We start from the raw sequence: 24,450 nt of genomic DNA on the forward strand, positions 1-24,450 counted from the left end.
AGTATCAGAATATGTTTTGGCAGTCCCTACACAGAACGGAGCACTTTGAACGCTGATAATTTATGTCACTGTGTTCATAGTTTTCTGTCAAGATTACAGTGCTGCTTGCTGCTATTTTGGAAGAGAAATGGGGGATTATTAAAATAGGTGGAAATTACAAGTGATTGGCAGATAGAGCTCACAATTTGAATATCTCACATCTCAAAGCTACTATGAGACCATCCCATCTCACTTCCTACCCGCCACTTTACAAGTCTTTGCTTGTAACATTGCTGTGCTTTTCCTTCACTAGGATTTGGGGAAACCTACAATGAGCTATTGTATATTTCTTTTATTTACTATCTACATTTTGATTCTCGCTTCTTTTTTTCCCCCTACCCTGGCCTGTTTTTTCCCCCTCATTCTTCTTGACTTGCCACTGAAAAGCTGCAATACAATTCAATTGCAATGGAAGATGGAACTAGGGTATGAAAAGCAAATATAAAAAGAAGTGGACAAAAAGGGTAGATGGGGGGAAAAAAATCAGCAAAAAGTCTGGGAATCAAGTAAACAAAAGCTTAGCAATCAACAAGGGGGAAAAAAAAGCTGCAGCCCAACACACTAGAAACCCATCAAAGCAAGAAAACGTTTGCTCAATATAGCAGAGTTTGTCTTCCCTCAAATGGACATCCCAGAAAGCCTTTCTCTATTCACTTACTTAACCATTTTACAAGAAGACTTGAGTTGTGAAATTGCAATTTATAAAAGTGTTGTCAGTTGAACTCTAGGATGATTTTAAACCACGTTAATCCTCCGGCTGTTAAACTAGCCTGATTTTAAACCATCAAGATTCTTCCTTATATTACTTGTCTCCATTAATTTTTCTGGGTTCTCTACAAGTAATCCTTGACTTACAACAGTTTTATTTAGTGACCATTAGAAGTTACAATCAGGGGTGGGCTGCTGGGGGGGTTCGCAGGGTTTCAGGAGAACCTCTAGCTCAGATTCTGTGCAGTTCAGAAACCCCCCCAAATCCCACTCCTAGCTGGTCCCACCCCCTTCCCCTCCCAGGAGTCCCATGCGGCCTGTTTTGGATGCAGGTAAGTGCAGGGCGGGTACAGAGGTTCAGGGAGGATAGAAAACAAGTCCTACCAGAAGTTCAGGAATGCTGGAAATGGCTTTGTTTCTGGCCTCCCGAGGGCTTCTCGAGCCTGGGGAAGCCTTTTACGCCCTACTGGAGACTCAAGGAAATTCTCCAGAGCCCAGGGAGGGCAAAAATGCCCCTGCCCCACGCCATGGTTCAGGAGGCCAATTAGGCCACACCCACTCAGCAATCCCTTGCTAAAAATTTTGAAGTTCACCCTGGTTACAGGGGCACTGAAAAAAGTACTGTATTGTTCGGAGTATAAGACACACTTTTTTCTCTCAAAAAAGAGGCTGAAAATATGGGTGCGTCTTATACATCAAATACAGATTTTTTTTTTGCCTCCTGAAGCCCCGTCCCCTTCACAAAAATGGCCATTATGGAGGCTTTCAGAGAGCTCCTGGGGGCTGCAGAGGGCAGAAATGAGCAAAATAAGGGCCGTCCCGTCCCCCCCCAGCAGCACTCTATAAGCCTCCATTAGGCTTTGCATGCAATTTTTTTGACAAAAAACAGCCCTGTTTTTGTGAAACACGGGCGTTTTTTGTTCGTTTTTAGCCCCCCAACAGCACTGTGCAAGGCCCCCATGGCTATTCATGCCTTTTTTTTAAAAAAAGGGCCCATTTTCGTAAAAAACAGATCATTTTGGGGTGGTTTGCAGAGTGCAAAAACTTTTTTTCCCCTTTTGGAAAGCTCTTTAGTTAGAGTGATTGATGAGAATTACGTTGATCAAGTGCTGTGCCAGCAGAAACAAGTCTTAGCTGCTACAGATTGTCAGCGATTTCCTTCTCCAGCACATGAATAAATACACCTGGAAACATCTACCTACCTACCTACTCTCTCCCTCTCTCTCCCTAATACTTACTGTATTTCTCTCTCTCTCTCTCTCTCTCTCTCTCTCTCTCTCTCTCTCTCTCTCTCTCTCTCTCTCTCTCTCTCTCTCTCTCCCTCCCTCCCTCTCTCTCCCTACCTACTCTTTCTCCCTACCTATCTACTGTATTTCTCTCTCTCTCCCTCTTTCTATTTCTCTCTCTATATCCTTCTACCTACCTACCTACACCCTCTCTCTCTCCTTACCTACCTACTGTATTTCTTTTTTTCTTTCTATTTTTTTTCTCTCTCTCTAGCCCTCTATCTACCTACCTTCCTACTCTGTCTCCCTACCTAACTACTGTATTTCTCTCTCTTTCTCTCCCTCTCTATCCCTCTACCTACCTACCTACTTTTTTTTATTTGCCTCTTCAAAACCTTGGTGCGTCTTATACTCCGGTGCATCTTATACTCTGAAGAATACAGTAACTCATAGCTGTTTTTTTTACATTTACAACCATTGCAACATACCCCATGGTCATGTGATCAAAATTCAGATGCTTGGCAACTAAATCATATCTATGACAGTTTTGTAGTGTCCTGGGGTCAGGCGATCCCCTTTTGCGAATGTTTGACCCGCAATAGGGGGAAAAAATCAGCAAAAAGTCTGGAAATCAAGTAAACAAAAGCTTAGCAATCAACAAGACGGGGGAAAAAAGCTGCAGCCCAACACACTACCATATTACTTAATAACCAGTTCACCATATTACTTAATAACCAGTTATATTACTTAAGAAGCCATATTACTTAATAACCAGTTCACTAACTTAACATCTGTGGCAAGAAAGGTTATAAAATGGGACAAAACTCACTTCTTGTGAGTCTTGCTTAGCAAAAGAAATTTTGGGCTTAATTGTAGTTGTAATTCAAGGAGTACTTGTACTGCACACTAATGATGGTTCTAGTTTTGAGGAGTGCCCTTTTACTGGACAAGGTTTTCCTTATCACTAAGTACTGAGGAGGACAATTAGTAATATTCTTATTACTGTCAGCTAATGGGGTCTAGTCATTTATCAACAGGTATCCAGTGCATTCTATGGGAAATGAGCATAGAAGTGCTGGAAGCATCATTTAATTATAAGAAGAGGCCCAGGTTAGGTATTGTTAGGCTAGTCAAGATATGATTGGCCAAAGATACCAAGTGCTGACTATGGACCTTCATGCTCATTCTGAAACCATCTGGAACATCTGCTGGAGCACATTTTCTATTCTCCATCTCAAGGAAGGGTAGCTACTTCTGCATTTCTTTTTGGCTTATTCCTACTGGGAGGAAATCCTTTGCAGGCAGAAAACTGTATGTTTTCAGAGACTCCCACAAGAGAATGCAGACATGGGGCTGAGACCATCCACAATGCCTTCATACTTTGCAATACCCTGAACACTTTGTAGATTAAAATGTTAGTGTTCGATCTCTATTTAGATGACGTCACATTACAGGCAAACATAGCATTCATTATATGAGAGCAGAGAGAATAAAAGCATAAATGAGAATACCTTGGAGACAGAGGACTAAAGCAGGGGTGAAATTCAGCAGTTTCTGACAGGTTCTGGAGAACTGGTAGTGGAAATTTTGAGTAGTTCGGAGAACCAGAAAATACCACCTTTGGCTGGTCCCAGAGTGGGGTGGGAATGGAGATTTTGCAATATTCTTCCCCTGGAGTGAAGAGGGAATGGAGATTTTGCAATATTCTTCCCCTGGAGTGAAGAGGGAATGGAGATTTTGCAGTATCCTTCCCCTGGAGTGGGGAGGGAATGGAGATTTTGCAGTACCCTTACCCTGCCATGCCCACCAAGTCACGCCCACAGAATCAGTAGTAAAAAAATGAATTTCACCACTGCCTTAAAGGACTTCTCAATATGGCCAGTTGACGCGAATTCCTCTGAGTTTCATTCTTATCCAAAAATTTAACTGAAATAAATAAAAAAGAAAATGTCCATCACAATTTTATAAATGGGGCCAATTTATTGCAAGAAGACCAGTAATATTGTATGGCAATTCAAGGCTCAAGAACATTGGTACATTCTGGATTCTTGACTCTTGACCCCATTTATAAAATTATGATGGACATTTTCTTTTTTATGACCAGCTTGGTTTTCAATCCTATTTAATTTCCTGTAGGGTTCCTGGGTAACAGTTTATGTGGTACTCCACTGAATTGGGAGAAAATAAAATGGCAGCTTCCCAACATCCTGGAAATATTGCTGTCATTACCACTGCCAGGTAGGTCTCAGAATCCATTCACATTCACATATGGACCGAGGTGGCGCAGTGGGTAGAGTGCAGTACTGCAGGCCACTTCAGCTGACTGTTATCTGCAGTTCAGCGGTTCTAATCTCATCGGCTCAAGGTTGACTCAGCCTTCCATCCTTCCGAGGTGGGTGAAATGAGGACCCGGATTGTTGTTGGGGGCAATATGCTGACTCTGTAAACCGCCTAGAGAGGGTTGAAAGCCCTATGAAGCGGTATATAAGTCTAACTGCTATGTCAAGAATAGGATTTGTTCCTAGAATAAACAGGGTAGTAGCATCTATTAAAATGCAGCTATTTCAAAAAAAAACTAAGCAGTATCACATCTTCCTAGTACTGAACAGATTGATAGAATATAACAAATTTGGAAGTAATCTTCTAGTCACTCCTGCTTAGGCAGGAAATGTTATTCCATTTCAGACAAATGATTGTCCTTAAAAAAAACAAAACTCCAGTGTTGGAACATACACAACTTCTGGAGGCAAGTCAATTAATTATTCTAACTGTTAGTTCTTGGTTTGTTCTCTCCTTGATTAGTTTTCATCCAATGCTTCTTGTCTTGCCTTCAAGTGCTTTGAGAAATAGGTTGACCCTTCTTTGTGGCAGTCCCTCAAATTTTGGAAAGCTGCTATCATATGCTACCCCCTTATTTTAATTAAACTAGACTTAATCCCTGCAATCATTCTTTGTATGTTTTAGCTTCCAGTCCCCTAATCCTCCTTGTTGCTCTTCTTTGCACTCTTTCTAGAGTCTTCTAGAATCTAGAGTTTCTGTTTGCCAAGAATTCTTAGATGGGGAAGCACCAGGATATCTCAGGGCTAGCAAATATCCTGGAATTAACAACATAATTGTTTCACTTATTGCCTACAAAACATCAATGTCTTTACAAAACCCCAAAGAATCAAGGATGACTTGAAAAAGATGCTGTTACCTATAGTAAACCTTATAATATATTTTAAAAAAAATATATCTGGAACAGAATCCTCCTGAAATCAATGGGACTCACATACTACCAGATTTCCTTAGTCTCAAGACATACCTTGTGAGTGATCTACCAAGCGCTGACTATTTCTCCTGGGTAATAGAATCAAAATGACCTTTGTAACTCAGTGTGCTTTCCACCTGCTATGAATTATGAACTGCTCTTCACTGGGAAAATATATCGTACATATATTACTAGCTCTCCGCGAGCCGCAAAATTCTCTTCCAGAAAAAAAGGTTATTCCCAATAGTCTACTGAGGATTCCCCATGTCAGGCCAATTATATTACCGTCTTTAGTGTGCTGCAAGGACTTACTTTCAGGATGTTCCAGGTCATTACATCCAGTCATCAGCAGCTATTTTCCAACTGAAGTAACCTTTGTAATAAAGGCGTTGTATGTCTTGTTTCTATTGATTCCACATTTGCAGTTGCACACTGCTCATGTAAACATGTGTAAAGCCAGATAGAAAACTGTTAAAACAGCAACCAATTTAGCCACCGGAAGAACGAAGATAAAACCTTTATGCAATAAGTGCAAATACAAATGAACTCAATTCAACGTATAAGCAAGGTGATTGTTTCTCCCATTGAAGCTCTGAGATAGCCATCTGAAAGTTACAAACGGTATGGTCAGCCAAACCAATTGTCCCAAAAGCAACCGATGTATGTATGTATGTATGTGTGTGTGTGTGTGTATGTATGTATGTATGTATGTATGTATGTATGTGTGTATATGTGTGTGTATGTATGTGTGTGTGTATATATATATATATATATATATATATATATATATATATATATATATATATATATATGTGTGTGTGTGTGTGTGTGTGTGTGTGTGTGTGTGTGTGTGTGTGTGTGTTTTATTTCTGCTGATAAATAAATAAAGGGAGACAGCACAAATAAAAAACACAAATATAACAAAGGCAACATTAAAAATATTGGGTTTCTGTCGTGATGGACTCTTGTGATGAGCCGATTGACAGATGATGGAAGCAGTTAGCTTCCTCCCATAATTGGGGCTTACCAGGGGTTGTGACACTATATATATATATATATATATATATATATATATATATATATATATATATATATGTGTGTGTGTGTGTGTGTGTGTGTGTGTGTGTGTGTGTGTGTGTGTGTGTGTGAGAATTTGTGCTGATAAAGAAATAGAGACTAGTATAGATTTATTTCAAGCTATTTAGCAACATTAAATAGTTTTCTGCCTGGATGGTTCCTAGGGTGAGTCGAAAGACAGAAAAGGGAAGCGGTATATTTGGGCATACCATGTATATAAAACACACACACACACACACACACACACACACACACACACACACACACAGAGAATTGCTCTGAACTAGGTCTGGAGAAATGTAGACAGAATGGACCCAAAATTAACTAATTATATTAGTGCAGCACTGCAATCACTGGCATATATTTGTTGAAACTTTCAAAGAATTGACAGAACAATTTTAAATCTAGATCAGGATGCCCTGATTTGGGGATGTACTAGACCCGTGATGGTGAACCGATGGCACACATTGCCCTCTCTGGGCAGGTGAGCTGACGTCCCAGTTCATCTCTGTTGCACATGCTCTCCTGCTGGCCAGCTGGTCTTCGAGTCTCTGTCACACATGCATGGTGTGTGTGTGTGTGTGTAGAGGACCTGCGTGGTAAAGCATGACAGAGACCATAAGACTAGTTGGCCGGCAGGAGGCGTGCGTGCACATGCACAGCAGAGCTGAACTGGGGTGATGGCTTGCGTACCCACAGAGAGGATGTGCATTGTATTGGGGAGGGGGGGTTTCGGGCGTGCACACGCTTTGGACACTTGATCCGGAGAAGGTTAGCCATCATTGTACTGGAACATCTAGAACCCTGTCCGACAGAGCAAATTTAAAGATGGAGAAACATACAGATTGTTATTGTTGTTGAGTTGCTAGGTTGGGCCTGACTCTTTGTGACCACAGCACATCAGGCCTGTCTCCCAAATTCATTTTCATTAAATGGATTACAAAGGCTGGTAGAGGACAAGAAGGCCTGGAGGAACATTGTCCATGGGGGTCACAACGGGTCAGACACAACTTTGCAACTAACAACAATAGCACAAGGCCAAAAATGTACTCCTTTCCAAAGAAATGGACATACATTTCTTTGGTATCTGAGTAGCTCTTAGTGATCTAGTGGAAGAAGGCAGGGAAGCAGTCCATGAGGCCACCTTTTGTCTTTAGGATGGCTTGGGGTGCAATATGTCTCATGCATTATGGGATGAAAAAAAACCAATGTCTAATTTCCATCAAATGCCCTGACTCACCTATCCTTTCCTGCATTATCTGTTCTAATCCGCAGAATAATCATTTTGGCAGACATTCTTTTTTAAAAAAAAAAAAGTAAAGAAAAAAAAGTTTAAGAAATAAGAAAAGTTCACAAACAAACAAACAAAGAAAGAAAAACAGGGACACTCCAACCTTAGCAATACCTTCTCTTTCTCCCAATTACTCTAAGCACTTAATTTACTCAGATCAATTTCTGTCACAGGCTGATGGGAAGCCACTTTTTTTTTTTTTTTGGCTTGCTTGGGCAATGTTTTCTTTGTCTCCTGAAGATCAATCTGGTGCCATTGGCATTTATCCTGAGAACATGTCATTACTTCATGCTTACTTAATGACCCTCTTTTATTCATGCAGGTCACCCTGATAGGCAGGGACAGAATCTTTAGGCTTCTGACTTATTTTAATAACAATGAGCCTTTGGGCCTTGCTTTCTTCTTTATAGAAGCCAGCATTTATATGGATCTTGTTTCCTGCTGCTTTCTGAAACATGCAGATTGGTTGAAGTTTCTATTGTGTTTTCCCCCCTATCCTCAATGTCAGAAAAAAAGCTGCAGACAAAGTACACACACACAAAAAAACACACACACACACACACACACACACACTTTTCTATCTCTCGCTCTTCTCCCTAGAAGATATTTCAAAGCAATAACTTCAAAGACTAGAAATGCTGAAAGATATTTTACTCAGCTATAAGTAATGCAAAATGTGAAGACATAAATTAATGCACTTGGGTTTATTGCAATTTTCTATTTTGCAAAAAGCTGGGGGAATATTCCATATTTATCACCAGACAGTATTTGACCACATACTGTGGTATTGATGGCAGTATCTATACCATTCTATTTTAATTTCTATTAAAGCAACATATAGAGTCAAAAGATTTACTAGTACGTTGTAAATACAGGGGACACCTCCTTTTAGCGATACTTATCAATATTCATGCTTCCTTCTCCCTATTACCCAACAGAAGCCAAGGTGGCACAGTGGTTAGGATGCAGGCCACTTCAGCTGACTGTTATCTGCAGTTCAGCGGTTCTAATCTCACCGGCTCAAAGTTGACTCAGCCTTCCATCCTTCCGAGGTGGGTGAAATGAGGACCCAGACTGTGGGGGCGATATGCTGACTCTGTAAACCGCTTAGAGAGGGCTGAAAGCCCTATGAAGCGGTATATAAGTCTAATTGCTATTGCTATCATTTTTTTTTTTTGATTTAGTTATTTATGCAACAATATGAGAATGTTATGATTTTGACTTTAAAAGCTACTATAAGTTTACCATTGTGCTGCTTCAAATAGATTAGTATAGCCTCTAAAAGGTGAATTATTTTAGATTGGAACCTGGAATGCAAATGGTTTTATATTTCTGAATTTTTACAATAATTGCAACAGTTTACAGATTCCAGCTGTGATCCACTGAAGGAAAATCTGTCTAAGAAGGAATGGATTATAATAGATGAAAACTAGCAGATAATTATTTAGCTGCAAAATTTCTGTGATCTTGTCTTGATTAAGTTTTGCCTGCTCATTATAGAGTAGCCACAAAAACAATGGGACATAGCATATATAATCATACAATTCAATTTAGAATTACATTTTGGAATAAGAATGTTATGCAAAATGTAAGAAATGAAAGATTTGAGGTAAAGCAGAGGTTAGAAACATACCCAAATCAGTTTACATCAAAACTATCTGTGCCTTAAATTGCTGGTTCATTTCTGGATTAAAGGATCTTATTGTCTGTGAGCATACTATGAAAACATCTTGCTGGTGGCATACAGATAAATGCATTTGGCTTCTAAGGTAGTCCTTAGATTAGATAACTTTGCTACTATAAAATAGCATGAGTGCTTGGGATAAACGGGACTTTGTTCTTTGTGCATAAAGGCCAAAACTGATTGATGCATGTTACATGAGTGCAACAGGAGTCTTCTATTGTCTTAATTTACTCCATCAGTGCTATCAATTTTAGCAAGGAAGGCATGCTCCAATAGCACCTTGTTGGATCCAGGAGTCATGGTTTCTTTGTGACAGTGCATGTCCTATGTAACAAATTCTGACCCTATTAGCTGTTGATAAAAACTGGACTAGCTGTCCTCGAGGCTTTTAGGATGGCTGGTTAAGTGAGATTTGCAGGCTAATGTTGTTTGTATGAATTGCAATTGTATTTGTGACCTTGGGCCTTGTGGCTGTTAAATTGTTTTTAACCTGTGTGCATGCTTTTTCTCAAAAGGGGAGCCACACATTTGTATAAACAAACAAACAAACAAACAAACAATAAATAAATAAATAATGACTAAGTCTACAGCTTACTTATAGAATGTGTTATGTGATAAATAAGTAAAAATACATTAGTAGGCACAACAGCTAATTACTGCATGGTGGTAGTGCACACAGTGAAATCTGATTTAATGGACTTTGGATGCAGTAGACTGAATTTTATAAACATCCCCTTCCTCAAAATAACATGCCCATTCCATTCAAAGAAATCTGGACAAGGCACTTCATTTTATGCTAATTTTGTCTTAATTTTATGACATCTGTTGCAATTATCATAATTTGTATGATGTTCTCATTATGCAAATGAGGCAAATCGCATAATTTATATAATGGCATCATTATAGAAATCATGATGATGATATACTTTCATATTTAACAAACATTTGGGATTAACAGAATTTCCTCCCTTTGCAGATGGTCTGTTAGAATATATTCCACGTTTCTTGAGACTCCCTAAGTTCAGCCCTCACCTGTTTCTGTGTGCAAGTTCATTTCTCTGCAAACTGATATATTTTTATACCCAAAGAGAATGCATGCAAATGTTTAAACATATTAGCATTACTATCCTTTATGAGTCCTGGTAAGTCAGGTGTGACAAAAACACCCATGCATTCTACGTCACTGCCGTGAAACTCAAAATACATGCATGTTGGTGTTAAGTGACTTTACATGTGTATCATGCGGACAGTGAGAAAGTAGAGAAGGAATTTAAAGTGCCAAATGGGCACCAGGAAGAATAAACCTGAATATTCTTCCTGCAACATCTCTTTTCCACTCCTCCCTTATTTCCAGCCAGCCAGTGTTAGAGCTAAGAGTTTTGAGGAAATAGCCAGATTAGAGGTGAAAAACAACAGGTCAAAAGATTTTCCAGCTGCCTCTAACAGCATCTCTTTTGTTGCAATTATATTAACTCCTTGTCCCTTTTATTTATCACATGAGTCGTTAAGTTTATAGCCAAGTAAATGGATGTGTCTACTGAACATACTATGATTTGGTAAAGCTAAATAGGAAACTGGTGGAATCAATTCACAGATATTGTCTGCCAGGAACATCAAATGTACCTTGATGAATTTAACATCAAGCAAACATAAATCATAAAACAATTATCCTAAACAAAGAACTGCCAAGGAGAAAATGGATTCCCACCAATATTGACAAGACAAGCTACTATATATATATAAACAGGGAACAAGCTCCAGATTTACTTGCACTGATAGTATTACCTAATTCAATAATCAAATGTCTTCTAGCAACAACCTAAATCAGAGAGCACAAAGATTCCATATGTATATTGTTAATACAAACTTATCACTCAGACAAATACAAAGTTAGTGCCTTCAAATACAAGCTGCTATTAGGAGAAGATCTACTTGAATAAAAAAAAACCTAAAATATGAAAGAATATGGCAATCAACATTATTTATATAGACCAGGATAGATTTGGACAATGCAACTAACCCTCATATTTGACTATAGATTTCCAATAGGCATCTGATTGAAGTATGACCAATGTTGATGGCAGTTCAATTGACAAAATTGGGCATTCTGGCTTGATAACATCTTGAAGATCATAGCTTATTTAATGAGAGATACACATGCTTATTTTTGGAAACATGTGGAAAAGGCTTTCATACTGCAATGGATAGCAAATGTCTTAGAGTGATGATGACACTATATTTTATACCAAACACAATTCCCTATTTCTTTTAATGTATTAAAATAACTGCAGAAATGTGTGCAAATGGATCATTTAGGCTGATTCCTCCCCCTTTTTCATTGAAGTTCCTCCCTCCAAAATTCCTCAGAGATGTTTTTTTTTCTTCCTAAAATCTCCATATTCCCTACTGGGTAGAAAGCGGAAGGATAAAGAACTAAATCCCTTCTCTTGCCATAACCATCTGCGTTGAAGAGTCAAATGGCTGCTTTTTAGAAAGTAAAAGGTGAGATTCAAAAAATCTTTTAATGTAACCTACAGTTTGATCTTCTTGCTGGCTGATGTCTGTATCATTGACAAGAATATAAAAAAAGCATCTTCAAAGAACCAACCATGTCAGCTTGTAGAAACAGTCTGCAATTAAAAGACCCTTTACTGATCGATGCACAAGACAATAAAAAGTCAAAGAGACACTGGAATGGTTCCCTATCTGCCCGCTTCTATGATCTCAAACAATCTATTTTTTAATTCACCCTCCGTTTTTCCATTATTATTTTTTTTCTGAAAAAAAAGTGCAATTCTCGCCACAAGAGGGCGTCACAGATCAGCAATAGCCCCTCTGTTAATCTGCTGTTCTGCATTCTCAGGATGAAAACTGATTGTCATAAATTTAAACCTTCCTAGATGTAGAAGTGAACATTAGCCAGAAATAGATAAAAGAATGCAATTTTGGAAGGAACGCATCCAAGTTTCAAACAGGATACAGACAGAAAAGTCACTCGTGCTGCACAGGAGTGTCATAGCTCTCCTTGTGGAGGTCAGGATGCTGTTGGCTAGGGAGAAGTCAATAACAACCAGGTCCCATAAACAAACCGAAGATGTATTTTTGTAGAGGAAGCGGCAGCTTTAATGAGGATTCTCACATTTTGAAATATGGGTCTTTCTTTCATTCAGAGCTGTACAAAAATAGTGTCTGATGGATGTGAAAATGGCTGCTTTTAAAGCCATCTTTATGAGCTGATACCTTTAGACTGAGACTACAAGCTTTCATCTAATAAAAAGTTGCTCTTTTGCTCACTATGTAATGTTCCCAAACAAGCCCCTCTTGCAATGGTGCCCCAGAATAATAATAATTCAGTAGGTAGAGCAACTCCCACCACTGACTCTCCATAGAAATTGGTGTAAATTAGTAAATGTCATAGTTATCAGGAGCCATAATGGGACGCACCATCTTCATAGTCTGGAAATACCCTCCCCCCTTTTTTAAAATAAAAAATATCAATGTTTAAAATGCCAGAAGCAAATACTCTGAGATACACAGAACTCTTTTTCAAATGAAACATGGCCTGCACATGATCAGAATGTTTTTTAAAATGAAAATCAGTGGTGGGCCTGCTCATATATCAAGCAATGTCCCTTGACTTTTCAAATGAAGAAGCAGGAAATTAATGGAGACACTATAGCTATGATCTAGCCAAGGTTATTTTTTCCTCCCCATTTATTTCAAGGACAGATTTATAACACACTCTTACATATTTTCAATCATAAGCACAGTGCCTGTTCTAAGACATTTTGCATATCACAGTGCCTCCAAACTTTTCAAACTGAAGCCAATGAAATTTATCGTGCTAAGTTGAATGCCAATATAATTGCAGATAATTTTACTAATATGTGTATGTGTGTACATGTAGGAAGTAAATGCATTTCTTTCCAAGTAAGCTAATTGCCTCCCATTTGGAAGGTTGAACGTTCAGTCCTAAGTAGCAGCAGATATTTCTCCCCAGGCACAAAGAAAAAAAAATCTGCTGTGAATTCCATGTGGTGTCAGGAAGGGCAGCTGGTCAGTAAATGCTCAGTTCTATCCAGTCGCCCCAACTCTTCCCCAAATTTGTCACGGGGTGAGAGTTCTAAAAGGGGAGTTACTACCATGCTAGCAAAATATACCATGTTATGCTCTCAATGTATGTTTGGAGAAATTTAAACTTTTTGAAAAGTGTTTAATATTGTATTTTTGGAGTATAAAATGAACATTTTTCCCTCAAAAAAAGGCTGAAAATCTGGGTGTGTCTTATACACTGAATATAGCATTTTTTTTGCCTCCTGAAACCCTGCCCCTTCACCAAAATGGACATGCACACCAAGATTTTGAAGAGGCAATTTTTAAAGAAAAGGCATGAATAGCCTTTAGGAGGCTTCCAGAGTGCTCTGGGGCTGGGGAGGGCAGAAATGAGTGAAAAACGGGCTGTTTTTTGCCCAATTTTGCCCCCCAGACCCTAGGAGCACTCCTTAAGCTTCCTAAAGGCTATGCATGCCCTCTTTTTTTTTGACAAAAATGGGCCCATTTTCATGAACAATGGGCTGTTTTTTGCTTGTTTGGGGGGCCACCACCCCTAGGAGCATTTACAAGCCTCCTAAAGGCTATTCATGCCTTTTTTTTGTTTTTAAAAAAATGCCTCTTCAAAATCTTGGTGCGTCTTATACTCCAGTGCATCTTATACTCTAAAAAATACGGTAAGTTGTTCCTGCTGATGCTATTTTAAACTTGAGTTATTCACATTTAAATTAATTTTCTTTGCATTTAAATTTTTTTTTTGCATTTCATTATTCTCATTTTTAGTTGCCTTAAATGTCATTTTTGGTAGGAAGACAGGGTATAAATCCAAACAATAATAAAAACGTCAGTAGTACTGCCATCATATTTTCAAATATTTTATTAAAGAAGCAAACATTTATATAAATGCTTTAACTAGAGGGGTTCAGTTGATGAAGGCTAATTTTAATCAAGGGTTTCTGAGTTAAAAATATATAACGAGGTATATATTTCTATAATTGACCTCCTTCAGATCTCATAGTTTACAGTTACATTGTTTACAAGTACATCTTTCTATGTTTCTGAAAAAATGGGTTAGTCTATGGAAGCAAATACTAAAATGGATGTGTGTAATTTCGTATTGCTATTAAGGACTTTTGGTTTGTTTTTTTTCCTCTACCATTGTATGCTTCTATTTATGTTTTCACAGCGTCGTCTGCCATCATGTGTTATTATACTGAACTATTCAGTAATACTTGCTTGTTTGTCTTCCAACTTGAAAATATTTCATTAAGTGCCTTGGAAAGCGGGAGGCGCAATGGTTCAGTGATTAAGGTGCTGGGCTCATTGGCTACAAGCCCACAGTGGGCGGGTTCAAGACGTGAGCTTCACACAATGGGGTTAGCACCCATCTTCACTGAACTCCTGCCCACCTAGCAGTTCAAAAGCATGCAAATGCAAGGAGGGAAATAGGCGAACCTTAGCATTTTTTGCTACAGGTTCTAGTGAACTGGTCAGAACCGGTAGCATTTCATCCCTGATAGTTCTCCTGTCAAAAACAGTACAGAACAGTACCACTTCACTGGGAAGTTAACAGCGATCTGCGGCATCATGACCACGGAAATATCTTGGAACAGCACTGGCTTAACAGCCTTGAAATGGGTGGCATCCCCTATAGTCACCTATGTCTATGGAGTAAAATCCACAAGGATTCCTTTCCTTTTCCTTGGAAAACAAATTCGATCTGGGTGAATTTGCCCATTTTAGCTTCTTTTTTCCAATCTTCATTTTATACTGTTTGTGAATTTACTTTAAAAACTATGAAGGAACATTTGTACGCCTTTCCTTACATACTGTTAGTACTCAGTTTTCCTAACGTACATACCTTTCCAAGTAACTTCCTCCCTTTAAATTCATTTCTGTAAGAGGTTTCCATAATAGGTGCATCATGTTAACCCTCCTCATGTATGCAGTTCTGTACTGCTTTTGATAGGAGAACTATCAGTGGTGAAATGCTACCAGTTCTGACCAGTTCACTAGAACCTGTAGCAAAAAATGCTAAGGTTCGCCCAAACCGGTAGTTAAATTTTTTTTTAAAAGTTTCCGATGATCGCACAGATCAGCTATGAACCGCGCAATTGTCGGACTCTCTTTATTTCGGTTTTTAATGCATTTTTTCCTACCTATTTGCATGAACTGGCAGCAAAAAATAAATAAACTCTAAAAAAAGTGAAATAAAGAGGGTCCAATGATTGCATGGCTCACAGCTGATCTGAGCGATCGTTGGAACCATTTTAAAAAACCTTTTAAAGCATTTTTTTTCCTGCTGGGTAGGAAAAAAATGCTTTAAAAAGTGGAAAAAAGTTGGCCATGCCCACCCAGTTACATGACACCTCCCCCCCCCCAAAAAAACCCAAGCCATGCCCACAGAACCGTGGCAAAAAAATAATAATAGATTTCACTACTGAGAATTACGTAGAAAAAAAAGAGGAGAATATTATAAGGAGCCATAAATAGGTTCTGAACAGGGTTTAGAATACGGAAATAATGTAAGACAATAAATCGAAGACATTTGCCCTTCATTCCGAAGGGAGATTTTTCTTGTTTGCTTAGCATCACAACAATGGAGACACGAATAAAGTAGCTACGCCTTTATTGATATTTACCAATGGTGGGCTTCAGTAACATCACAGAGGAATGCCATGTACCTGCCTCGCACAGTTCCTGTTTCCAAAAAAAAGCTGTCGGGCAGGAAAAAGTTTCTCCAGCACTATAGTTGCAGTCACAGTAATGGTGCATTTCTCACCAACAGTGTCTGTTATCCTTTTCTGAATGGCCAAGGAACCCAGCGAGGGCAAAAAAATGACTTCAAAGTGGAACAGCTGGCTTTCTAATCACTGTGGCTGATGATGTAGGCTTTATTTGTGGGAACATGATGCTGATGCTGGGAAGCAGCTTTGATTCTGTGGGTGTTAAATGACTGCCCGGTTGCCTACAGAGAAATGACAGACATGGAGACAATGATGAAAATTTGATGGCAGCTGCAATGGAAAACTCCTATGACTAAATGCTTAAAAGGGATTGGGAAATGAGGAACAATGGCTTCTCTCCAGTTAGAAGATAATTTTCTGTTCTCCAGGCCCTCAGCTCCTTAGTGATGCTTGATTCACGATGTTCCCAGAATCACTGCCCGAACCTCTAACAGTTGGAAAAGAGAATGCAAATATTCTGGTGAAACTCACCCATCCAGTAGAGAACACGGCTCCTAACATTTATTGTATTCTTCAGCCTCTCTGGGATCCTGCAAGGAACAAGTTTGGCATGAGCATTTTCCTGTGGTACTAATAGGTGAAGCATATTCTTAAGTTCCAAAAATCGAAACTTGACCTACCTTTATTTGGAGTGTGTGCTCAAGGGATATCCTTTCGTGCATAGGACAGATTTATATTAATGTCCTTTGTATGGGGCATACTTCTGCAATCTGTTAAATAATGGGAGACTATGAAATCAACATACATTTTCATATATTTCCAGGGAAGGGAAGTTCTGTAAGAGTTAGGTGATGAGCACTCTCTATTACTCCCTCTGTTTGCCAGGAAACCTTGTTGGAAGTGATTCCAATTTATATTTCTGAGGGATGCTCACTTTCTTTTCAAACAGATCTCTTCCTTGCTTACCTGGGTGAGATGTCTTTGTGTTTGCAGGCTCAATTAAGCAACAGCGTTAAGATTTATCGAGCGATGCTTATGGGCGAGCTCAAAATATCTCTAAAGTCTATGGAAAAGTGTTGCTCTTTTTAAATCACACGCAGTGTCACCCCATTCCTCTTCCAGGTTTATGGTGTGCATGCACACGTGATGAACAGCTGGCCTTCATGCGTGCAGCAGTGCTGGAAATTGGAACAGGTGGTCTTCCATTTTCCGGCATGAGCGTATGTGATGGCAACCTGATTGGTGTCCATGCATGCGCACCAGTAAATGGAAGATTATCTGGGTGGCACACATGCGTGGGCCAGAAACTAGAAGCTCATTTTCCAGTGCACGTATGTCCCCTGGGCAGCTCTTCTTCTGGGTTACGGCCCCGATGAGCGCACATGCGCTCCCTTTTTGGCACTCAGTCCCAAAAGGTTTACCATCACTGTTCTAAGTGCTTCATCACCGAACATCTAATCATCAGGTCTCCACTTGGTAGGACAGTATAATATTAGCCCACAATCAGCCTCTTGAAAGTGCGATCTTCTCTCGTAGCCTGAAGTTATATACTCCTGGTGGTGAGTTTTGTTCATTTGGGGGAAAAAAATCAAGTATCCTTTGAGTCATATTCAGCTTCTATGACTTAATGGGTACATTCATAGAGTTTTCTTGAAAAACAATATAGAAATAATTTTCTGGATTATTGGAAGAATCCTAAAATGCAAGGGAAAGATTATTTTCACATTTTGGTTATAATTAAGATTGGAGTTTTCATTAACTCATGCCAAACTCTTACTTCTGCCTATTTTTCTACCCATATAACATAAAAACTTCATTACAGGTTAAACCCTAACTGTACAATAGGTTTAATTCCCTTCTATAATATTTCATAATTCAACTTCACTTTTCCTTTCACTATTCCACCAATGTAGTGATACATGACAGTGACAAGTTCTACTGATGCAAAATTTCCATCAACATACCTCCTGTCTCAGTGTCTTTACTGGGACACTGACAGATGTTCAAGATGTCTCTTCAAAGTGTTCTAAGAAAGCACTGCTTTTCTATTGGTTGTCTGGAAACTCTTTACTTCCCCGTAGCTCACCTGAATTTCTACAGATAAAAACAATTTGTTTCCCCAAGACTTTCGTTGTCACCTTCCATAACTTGGGATGACTTTGTCTGTTTTGCAAGCCAACTAGATGCTTGTGTTTCACCGACAGTGAAATGAAGGAAGTTAAAGTTTCCGGAGTTAAGCAAATCACTTCTTTACTAATGTTTAGGAAGGGGTCCAAAAGACATTCTGCACCTATCAGCGTTACTTTTTAGCCAAACGTGTTATTGTATAAGTGGAGCAAAGCACATATTGTGTGTGTGTGTATGTGTGTGCGTGTGTGTGTGCGTGCGCGCACATACACACACATGCTGATCTTGTTGTATTCAGGTCTTTTCCTGTGTAAGATTGAGATTGTCTTGGCAATGTTTTGGCGAGGTCCCACTCCCCATCTTCAGGCTGGTGTTTTCGGCTTCGTGCTTGTGTGAGTGACAAGCATGAAGCACGAAGCCAAGCACGAAGCACGAAACCGAAAACACCAGCCTGAAGATGGGGAGTGGCACCTCGCCGAAACATTGCCAAGACAATCTCAATCTTACACAGGAAAAGACCCAAATACAACAAGACTAGCATACCTACACCCGTGAACATCTACGAACACACACGTACACACACAAACACCCACACAAACATTATATATTATGAAAAAGGCCTCACCCACAGATAAACCAAGCTCAAACTTTTTACAGTTGACGTATCTGCGGGTAGCGTATTTTTTTAAATGGTATTTGGATTAAAAATTAAAAAGTGTTTTATCTGTATATGGGCTTATCCACAAATATATAAGGGATAATAAAAGTAGTTTAAAAATGAAAGAAATATATATACCATTATATATTTGCAGATTAGTGCTTCCACAAAGAGTTAATCCCAATTTTGGGAAGCACTTTGGCACTTAAAAGTCTTGGTTTATCCAGCAATATACAGGGCAACATTTTCTGAATCCCATGGAATGAACAATTTCACGAAACATATTTCCCAGTTAGGTTGGGTCCATCCAGAGATTGATTAATCTTTCTGTTTTGGTTTCTGACAGCTTCTTATTTTTGCAGGCTCCATTGGTTTCTTCCATTTCCACACCAGTTTGAAACATTAAGACATAATTTGTATGAAAATATATACTTTTTTTCCTGCTCATTTTTTTCTAATACACATGTTTTCGGTTCTATATATGTTATTTCCATTTAAGAATTCCATTTTGTACATTTTCATTAATAAATGGAGGTTTGATTTTGAGAATTGCTTTGCAAAATCTGAAGAATGGTGAGTCTGGAAAGATAATGGAGTTTTGGCTTGAGTATTGGTTCAAAAGGGTGGAATTTACATAAGTAGGTTTGCACTGCAATGTGAATCAGCTGAATTCCTTCCCTGTCTCAGGCTCCAGCCAATATTTTTCTTTAGTTAAAACACCATATAAACTGATTCTTTAAATGTAGCAGTTTGGGAATTCCTTTAATATATTTCTGAAATGGTGTGTGGAGAAGACTCGTAGTTGATATTTGCTCATACTGTCTTTAGATGGAATCTATTATAGTTTTGACCTATTACTGTTTTTATTCCCTTTATGTGCATGCGTTCTGTTGATGCACATAAACTGTTTAATTTGACCACTTGGTTCCACACATTTGTTCAACGAGCCTTGATTTTGTGGCCAGAAATGGCTTAGAAAATGTCAAACATGGTTTTTAAAATAGGTACATTCACAGCACGCAAATGTGTAATACTGTAATTTGTGTAATGCATTTTAACCTAGAATAATGTTCAAAATTGAATGCATTATAAAATATCCCATCTAAATCAACAAGGTTAGTACTGTAGTGTACAAGGCAAAAATGACAGAAAATGCAAGCTAAGGTTGGTTGATTTGGCATGCAAAGTAAAATATTTTTTTTTAAAAAAAATCTACAAAAACTGTAATCAAAATTGTCCAGAAGAGTTAAAATTGAAATATAGTTTCCAACACCAAAGCTAGGGTACACATTGAATAAACTAATAAACATGTAGCAAAACACCTCTCTTGGAGGATTTTCCATACAGATATGGATCATATATCTTATTTTGTGATCCTGAAATTTCATTTCATTTCATTTATTAAATTTATAGGCCGCCCAATCCCGGAGGACTCCGGGCGGCTTACAACGAAAGAAGAAAAAAATAAAAGCAAAATAAGTAAAAAATAATAATAATTTAAAATTCACAACACACATACATTCTAATCGGGGCTGGACCTTAACACTAAGGTCAACAGCCCCAGGCCTGCTGGAACAGCCAGGTTTTAACAGCTTTTCAAAGGCCATGAGAGTGGGTAAGGTCCGGACCTCTGGTGGTAGCTGATTCCACAGGGTCGGAGCAGCCACAGAGAAGGCTCTCCTCCGGGGGCCCGCCAGCTGACACTGTCCGGCTGACGGTATCTGAAGGAGGCCTACCCTGTGGGATAATGTGAAATACCACATGAATGCATCTTTTCTCTATAAGTAGTCAGTAAATTCTAACATAAATGGGGGAAAATCTGAAAGCAGATAAAGGTCTCAAGGAAAAAACTTATAACAGGGTTCTCTATTTTTTTTCCAACTTCCTTTTCAAAAAACTTAGGAAAAGCAGAAGAAATTTCACTTGAATAGAAGAAGAGTCACAGACAAAATGGCTATCAAGAAGGACAAAACTGAAAGAAAATTCAGGTATAACAAAATCAATCAATCAATATAGCTTCATCACAACTTAGTTATTTTAATTGCTAACTAAAAACTAGCAACACTTTCAAATTAGAGGACACAAAAATTGAATTGTTTTCTTGCTTCAGCACTCAAGTATGCCACATGAATATATAACCAGCAAAACACCACCAGCCTTTTCCTTTATCTCAGTCAATTGATTGACAACCGTTCTCCAGACCTCTTTAATATTTGTCTGAATTCTGGAGGTGAAACCTGTGAAATAGACATGTTGTACATTTTAAAGAATGATGTCCTCTTTGTCTAACTATAACTCAATAGGAGGGGCGGGGAGATTAAAAAGGATACCCCCCTGTATCTTAGTTATGATGTCTTTCTTAAGAGCAAATATGTATACTTTGATAATAAAAACAAAAAACGGGGGATCTATTTTCCTTACCTATGGAAGGACTATTAATTTTCAGCTGAAATATTGATGGTTCTTCAAAGGTCTCTATGCTCAACTTCCCTTTTTAAAAAATAAATTAACTCGTCTGGTGGCTCTTAGCTATGCAAAAGGGGAAGAAAATGCCAGTGCCTTTGCACATGGCTTCAGCAAGGAATGAGATACCGCTGAAGTACAGCACCCTCTGGGTGGGCATTCTGATAAAGTCACAATTTATGGCTAGAACACAAGAAATCACATTAATTTCACACAGAATCCCTTCAGCTCGGTGGTGGCTACCTCAGAGCTCTCACCTGTGGCAAATGATTACATTTCCTCCTGCTGGGAATTTGACTGGGCAGACGAATGTTAAAGAGGGCCTGCAGCGCAGCCTGTGCTGCTTGACCTTTAGCCAGCTTCTTGCTACGTCCCGAGCCTTCAAATGTTCTCCCATCCACTCTCACAGCCATCACAAAACGCTTGGTATGCTGCTTCTCCACAGTCTCCGAAAGGCAGACGTACCTCAGTCCAGACCGCAGCTCATTGAGCAATACCACTGGGTTCTTTTCGCTCTTGACGGTGGGCGCCATCTTGTGCTTGTTTTGTTTCGGGTGGCCCATGAAGCCCAGCGTGTGGTAGAGTAGCTTCCCTTGACAGCAGGCCTTAGAAAGCAATTCATTATTAACAGGGGCACAAACCGAAAATTCCTTACTGTGTGTAGACGGTTCGAACTCTTTGAACAGAGTGTCCGGAAAGTCTTCTAGGTCTGACGTAAAGTCTGTAGATGGGTTGAAACAATTTCCCATGGCGAAGTGGGCTTGAGATGCATTGGGAAACTGCACAAATGACTTGAGGGCTTGTTCGGCAGCTCTCATTTTGGCTTTCTTTTTCGTTGGGCCAGTGCCTTCAAATGTATGTCCATTGACCTCCACAGCAACTGCAAATACTGGGGCATGGACAGGGCCTGTTTGAGAAATCATTTTGTATTGTAAACCGGGTTTAAGTTCATGTAGCTGAACCAGGGCGTTCTTTGGTGTTACAGTCCATGAGACCTTCTTGCAGATGAGCTGAAATTTGCAGAAATGTCCACGGTTGCCCTCTTCTAGAGGCCTTTTTCTTTTAACCCTGGAAGCTGCTACTCTTGATCTTTCATTAGAAGCAACTGAATGATCTTCTAAATTGCCAATGTTACGGTTCTCCTTTACTTCAGCACTGCTTATATCTGTTTGGAAAAAAAGCCAAAAAAAAAAAGCCCACTAACATTACTGGAACTAGTGCAAAATGTACACACAAAAGTTCAAATGTATTGGTATAAATCTTGATTGAGTTATTATTTTTTTAAATTAGTTTGGCAAAACCTAGTTATATGGATAAGAAGAATTTTCTTTCTTTCTTTAAGTATGTGGATTATTGAGTGTTGTAATGAATGTTATAAGGCTTACAATAGATAGCATAAAATAACTTTTACACACATACTGCTAAATTATTACCCTTCCACAAAATGCAGTACTGACTGCTAATAAACATTGTTTTTAAGGGGATTAAACTAATTTATAGAAAGTAAGCTTATTAATCAGTACAAGACAAGATGACTATATACTACAACCAGGATCAAAGTCACCATGGAAATGTATCTCAATACCATCTCCTGGGAAAATAGCTATATCTTACTGGTGTACTTCCCACAGACATCTGGCTTAGCAATCACATAAAACAGGATGTTGGACTGACTATACGGTCATCTGCTTTAATCCAGTAATGCTCTTATAGTCAATGTCAATGAATGATTCCAGGAGATAATTAATGCTTGAGTAGGGGGCATAATGCTGCCTGCTCCGATACAGATGGAGATGGGCAGTCTTTTAAAGAAACTCACCCTGATAATTTGATCATATTTGTAAAATTATAACTTATAATTTCCCTTTATTTGAGGAAGTGATTGAGAAGGCAACGGGGAGCTACCTACTCAGAAGAATCTAGATTACCTAGGTAAACAGGGATGAAATCCAGCAGGTTCTGGCAGATTCTGGAGAACTGGTAGCATACATTTTGAGTAGTCTGGAGAACAGATAGTAGAAATTTTGAGTTGTTCAAAGAAGTGGCACATGCCACCTCTGGCTGGCCCCAGAGTGGGGTGGGAATGGAGGTTTTGCAGTATCCTTCTCCTGAAGTGGGGTGGGAGTGGAGAGTTTGCAGTAACTGCCACACCCACCAAGCCATACCATACCCACCAAGCCACGCCCACAGAACTGGTAGTAAAAAAAAATTGAATTTCACCACTGCTAGGAAATAAGGTAATATAGATTCTTTTCAAGCAATATTAAGGCCATGGGACCTAAATGACATTAGTTGCTTGGGAGAATGACCATCAGGACCAAGAGAGGAAATGATAGAAGGTGTTGAAGCCACAGGAACCCTGGGGGCAAGTCACTATGCAATATTAGAATTCAACAATATGCAAACACAAGTAGTAGAACTAGAGTCTTGGACTTTAAGAGAGCTATTTTCAATAAACTTAGAGCTTGGAAAAAGTTCCATGGATGAGAATCCTCAAGGGGAAAACAACTCAAGAAGCTTGGGAAATTTTGAAAAATGAAATTACAAAAGCCCAGTCTAGCACAATACTAATGAAGAAGAAAAATAACAGCTCCCAAAAGAAACCAGCATGGCTGCATAAAGAACTCTCTGACAAATTGAAAGACAAAAAAGATAAGTATAAAAAGTGAAAAGGGGGGAACATAATTCGGGCAGAATATCAGCAAATAGCTGATGTATGTAAAGATGAAGTGAGGAAAGCTAAGGCTCACAATGAAGAAAGACTTACCACAAAAGTAAAAAATAACAAAAAAGCTTCTTCCAACATGTTAAAAACAAGAAAAAAGTTAAGGAAACAATTGGTCCATTGCTGGGAGAAAGTGGCAAGAAGGTGACAAGCAACAGGGAGAAAGCAGAACTATTTAACTCATGTTTTGTATCTGTCTTTACACAAAGGGATAAAGCAGTCCAACCTATCAAAAACAGCACCACAAAAATCAGATTAGGAACACAAGTTGAAATAGGGAAGAAAATGGTAAGTGAGCACCTGTCTACCCTAGACGAGTTCAAATCACCAGGACCGGATGGATTACACCCCAGGTTTCTGAAGGAATTGGCAACGATATCTCAGAACCATTGAAATATATCTTTCAGAGATCCTGGAATACTGGGGAACTACCAGAGGACTAGAAAAGAGCTGACGTGGTTCCCA

General features: G+C 38.9%; 1 protein-coding gene and 1 long non-coding RNA gene across 3 annotated transcripts in view; both read right to left on the minus strand.

Moving 5' to 3' along the window:
- Window positions 1–24,450, minus strand: part of ADARB2 (adenosine deaminase RNA specific B2 (inactive)) — a 511,321-nt gene that overhangs the window by 120,799 nt on the left and 366,072 nt on the right. For both annotated transcript variants that reach the window (XR_015696318.1, XM_014052563.2), the window contains exon 4: window positions 21,518–22,425. Coding sequence is in view for 1 of the 2 variants with exons in the window: in XM_014052563.2 (XP_013908038.2) it covers window positions 21,518–22,425 (908 nt within the window). In the remaining variant the exon portion in view is untranslated. The remainder of the gene's footprint in view (window positions 1–21,517; window positions 22,426–24,450) is intronic.
- Window positions 16,062–16,864, minus strand: LOC148045770 (uncharacterized). Its single transcript, XR_015696227.1, has 3 exons — window positions 16,693–16,864; window positions 16,544–16,602; window positions 16,062–16,293 (listed from the first exon to the last, which is right to left on the minus strand). It is a non-coding gene; the product is annotated as an uncharacterized LOC148045770 (long non-coding RNA).

Source organism: Thamnophis sirtalis, unplaced genomic scaffold (assembly GCF_051295495.1).
Source record: "Thamnophis sirtalis isolate CommonGarterSnake01/CBP01778 unplaced genomic scaffold, rThaSir2_p1.2 scaffold_4, whole genome shotgun sequence".
Lineage (NCBI taxonomy): Eukaryota > Metazoa > Chordata > Lepidosauria > Squamata > Natricidae > Thamnophis > Thamnophis sirtalis.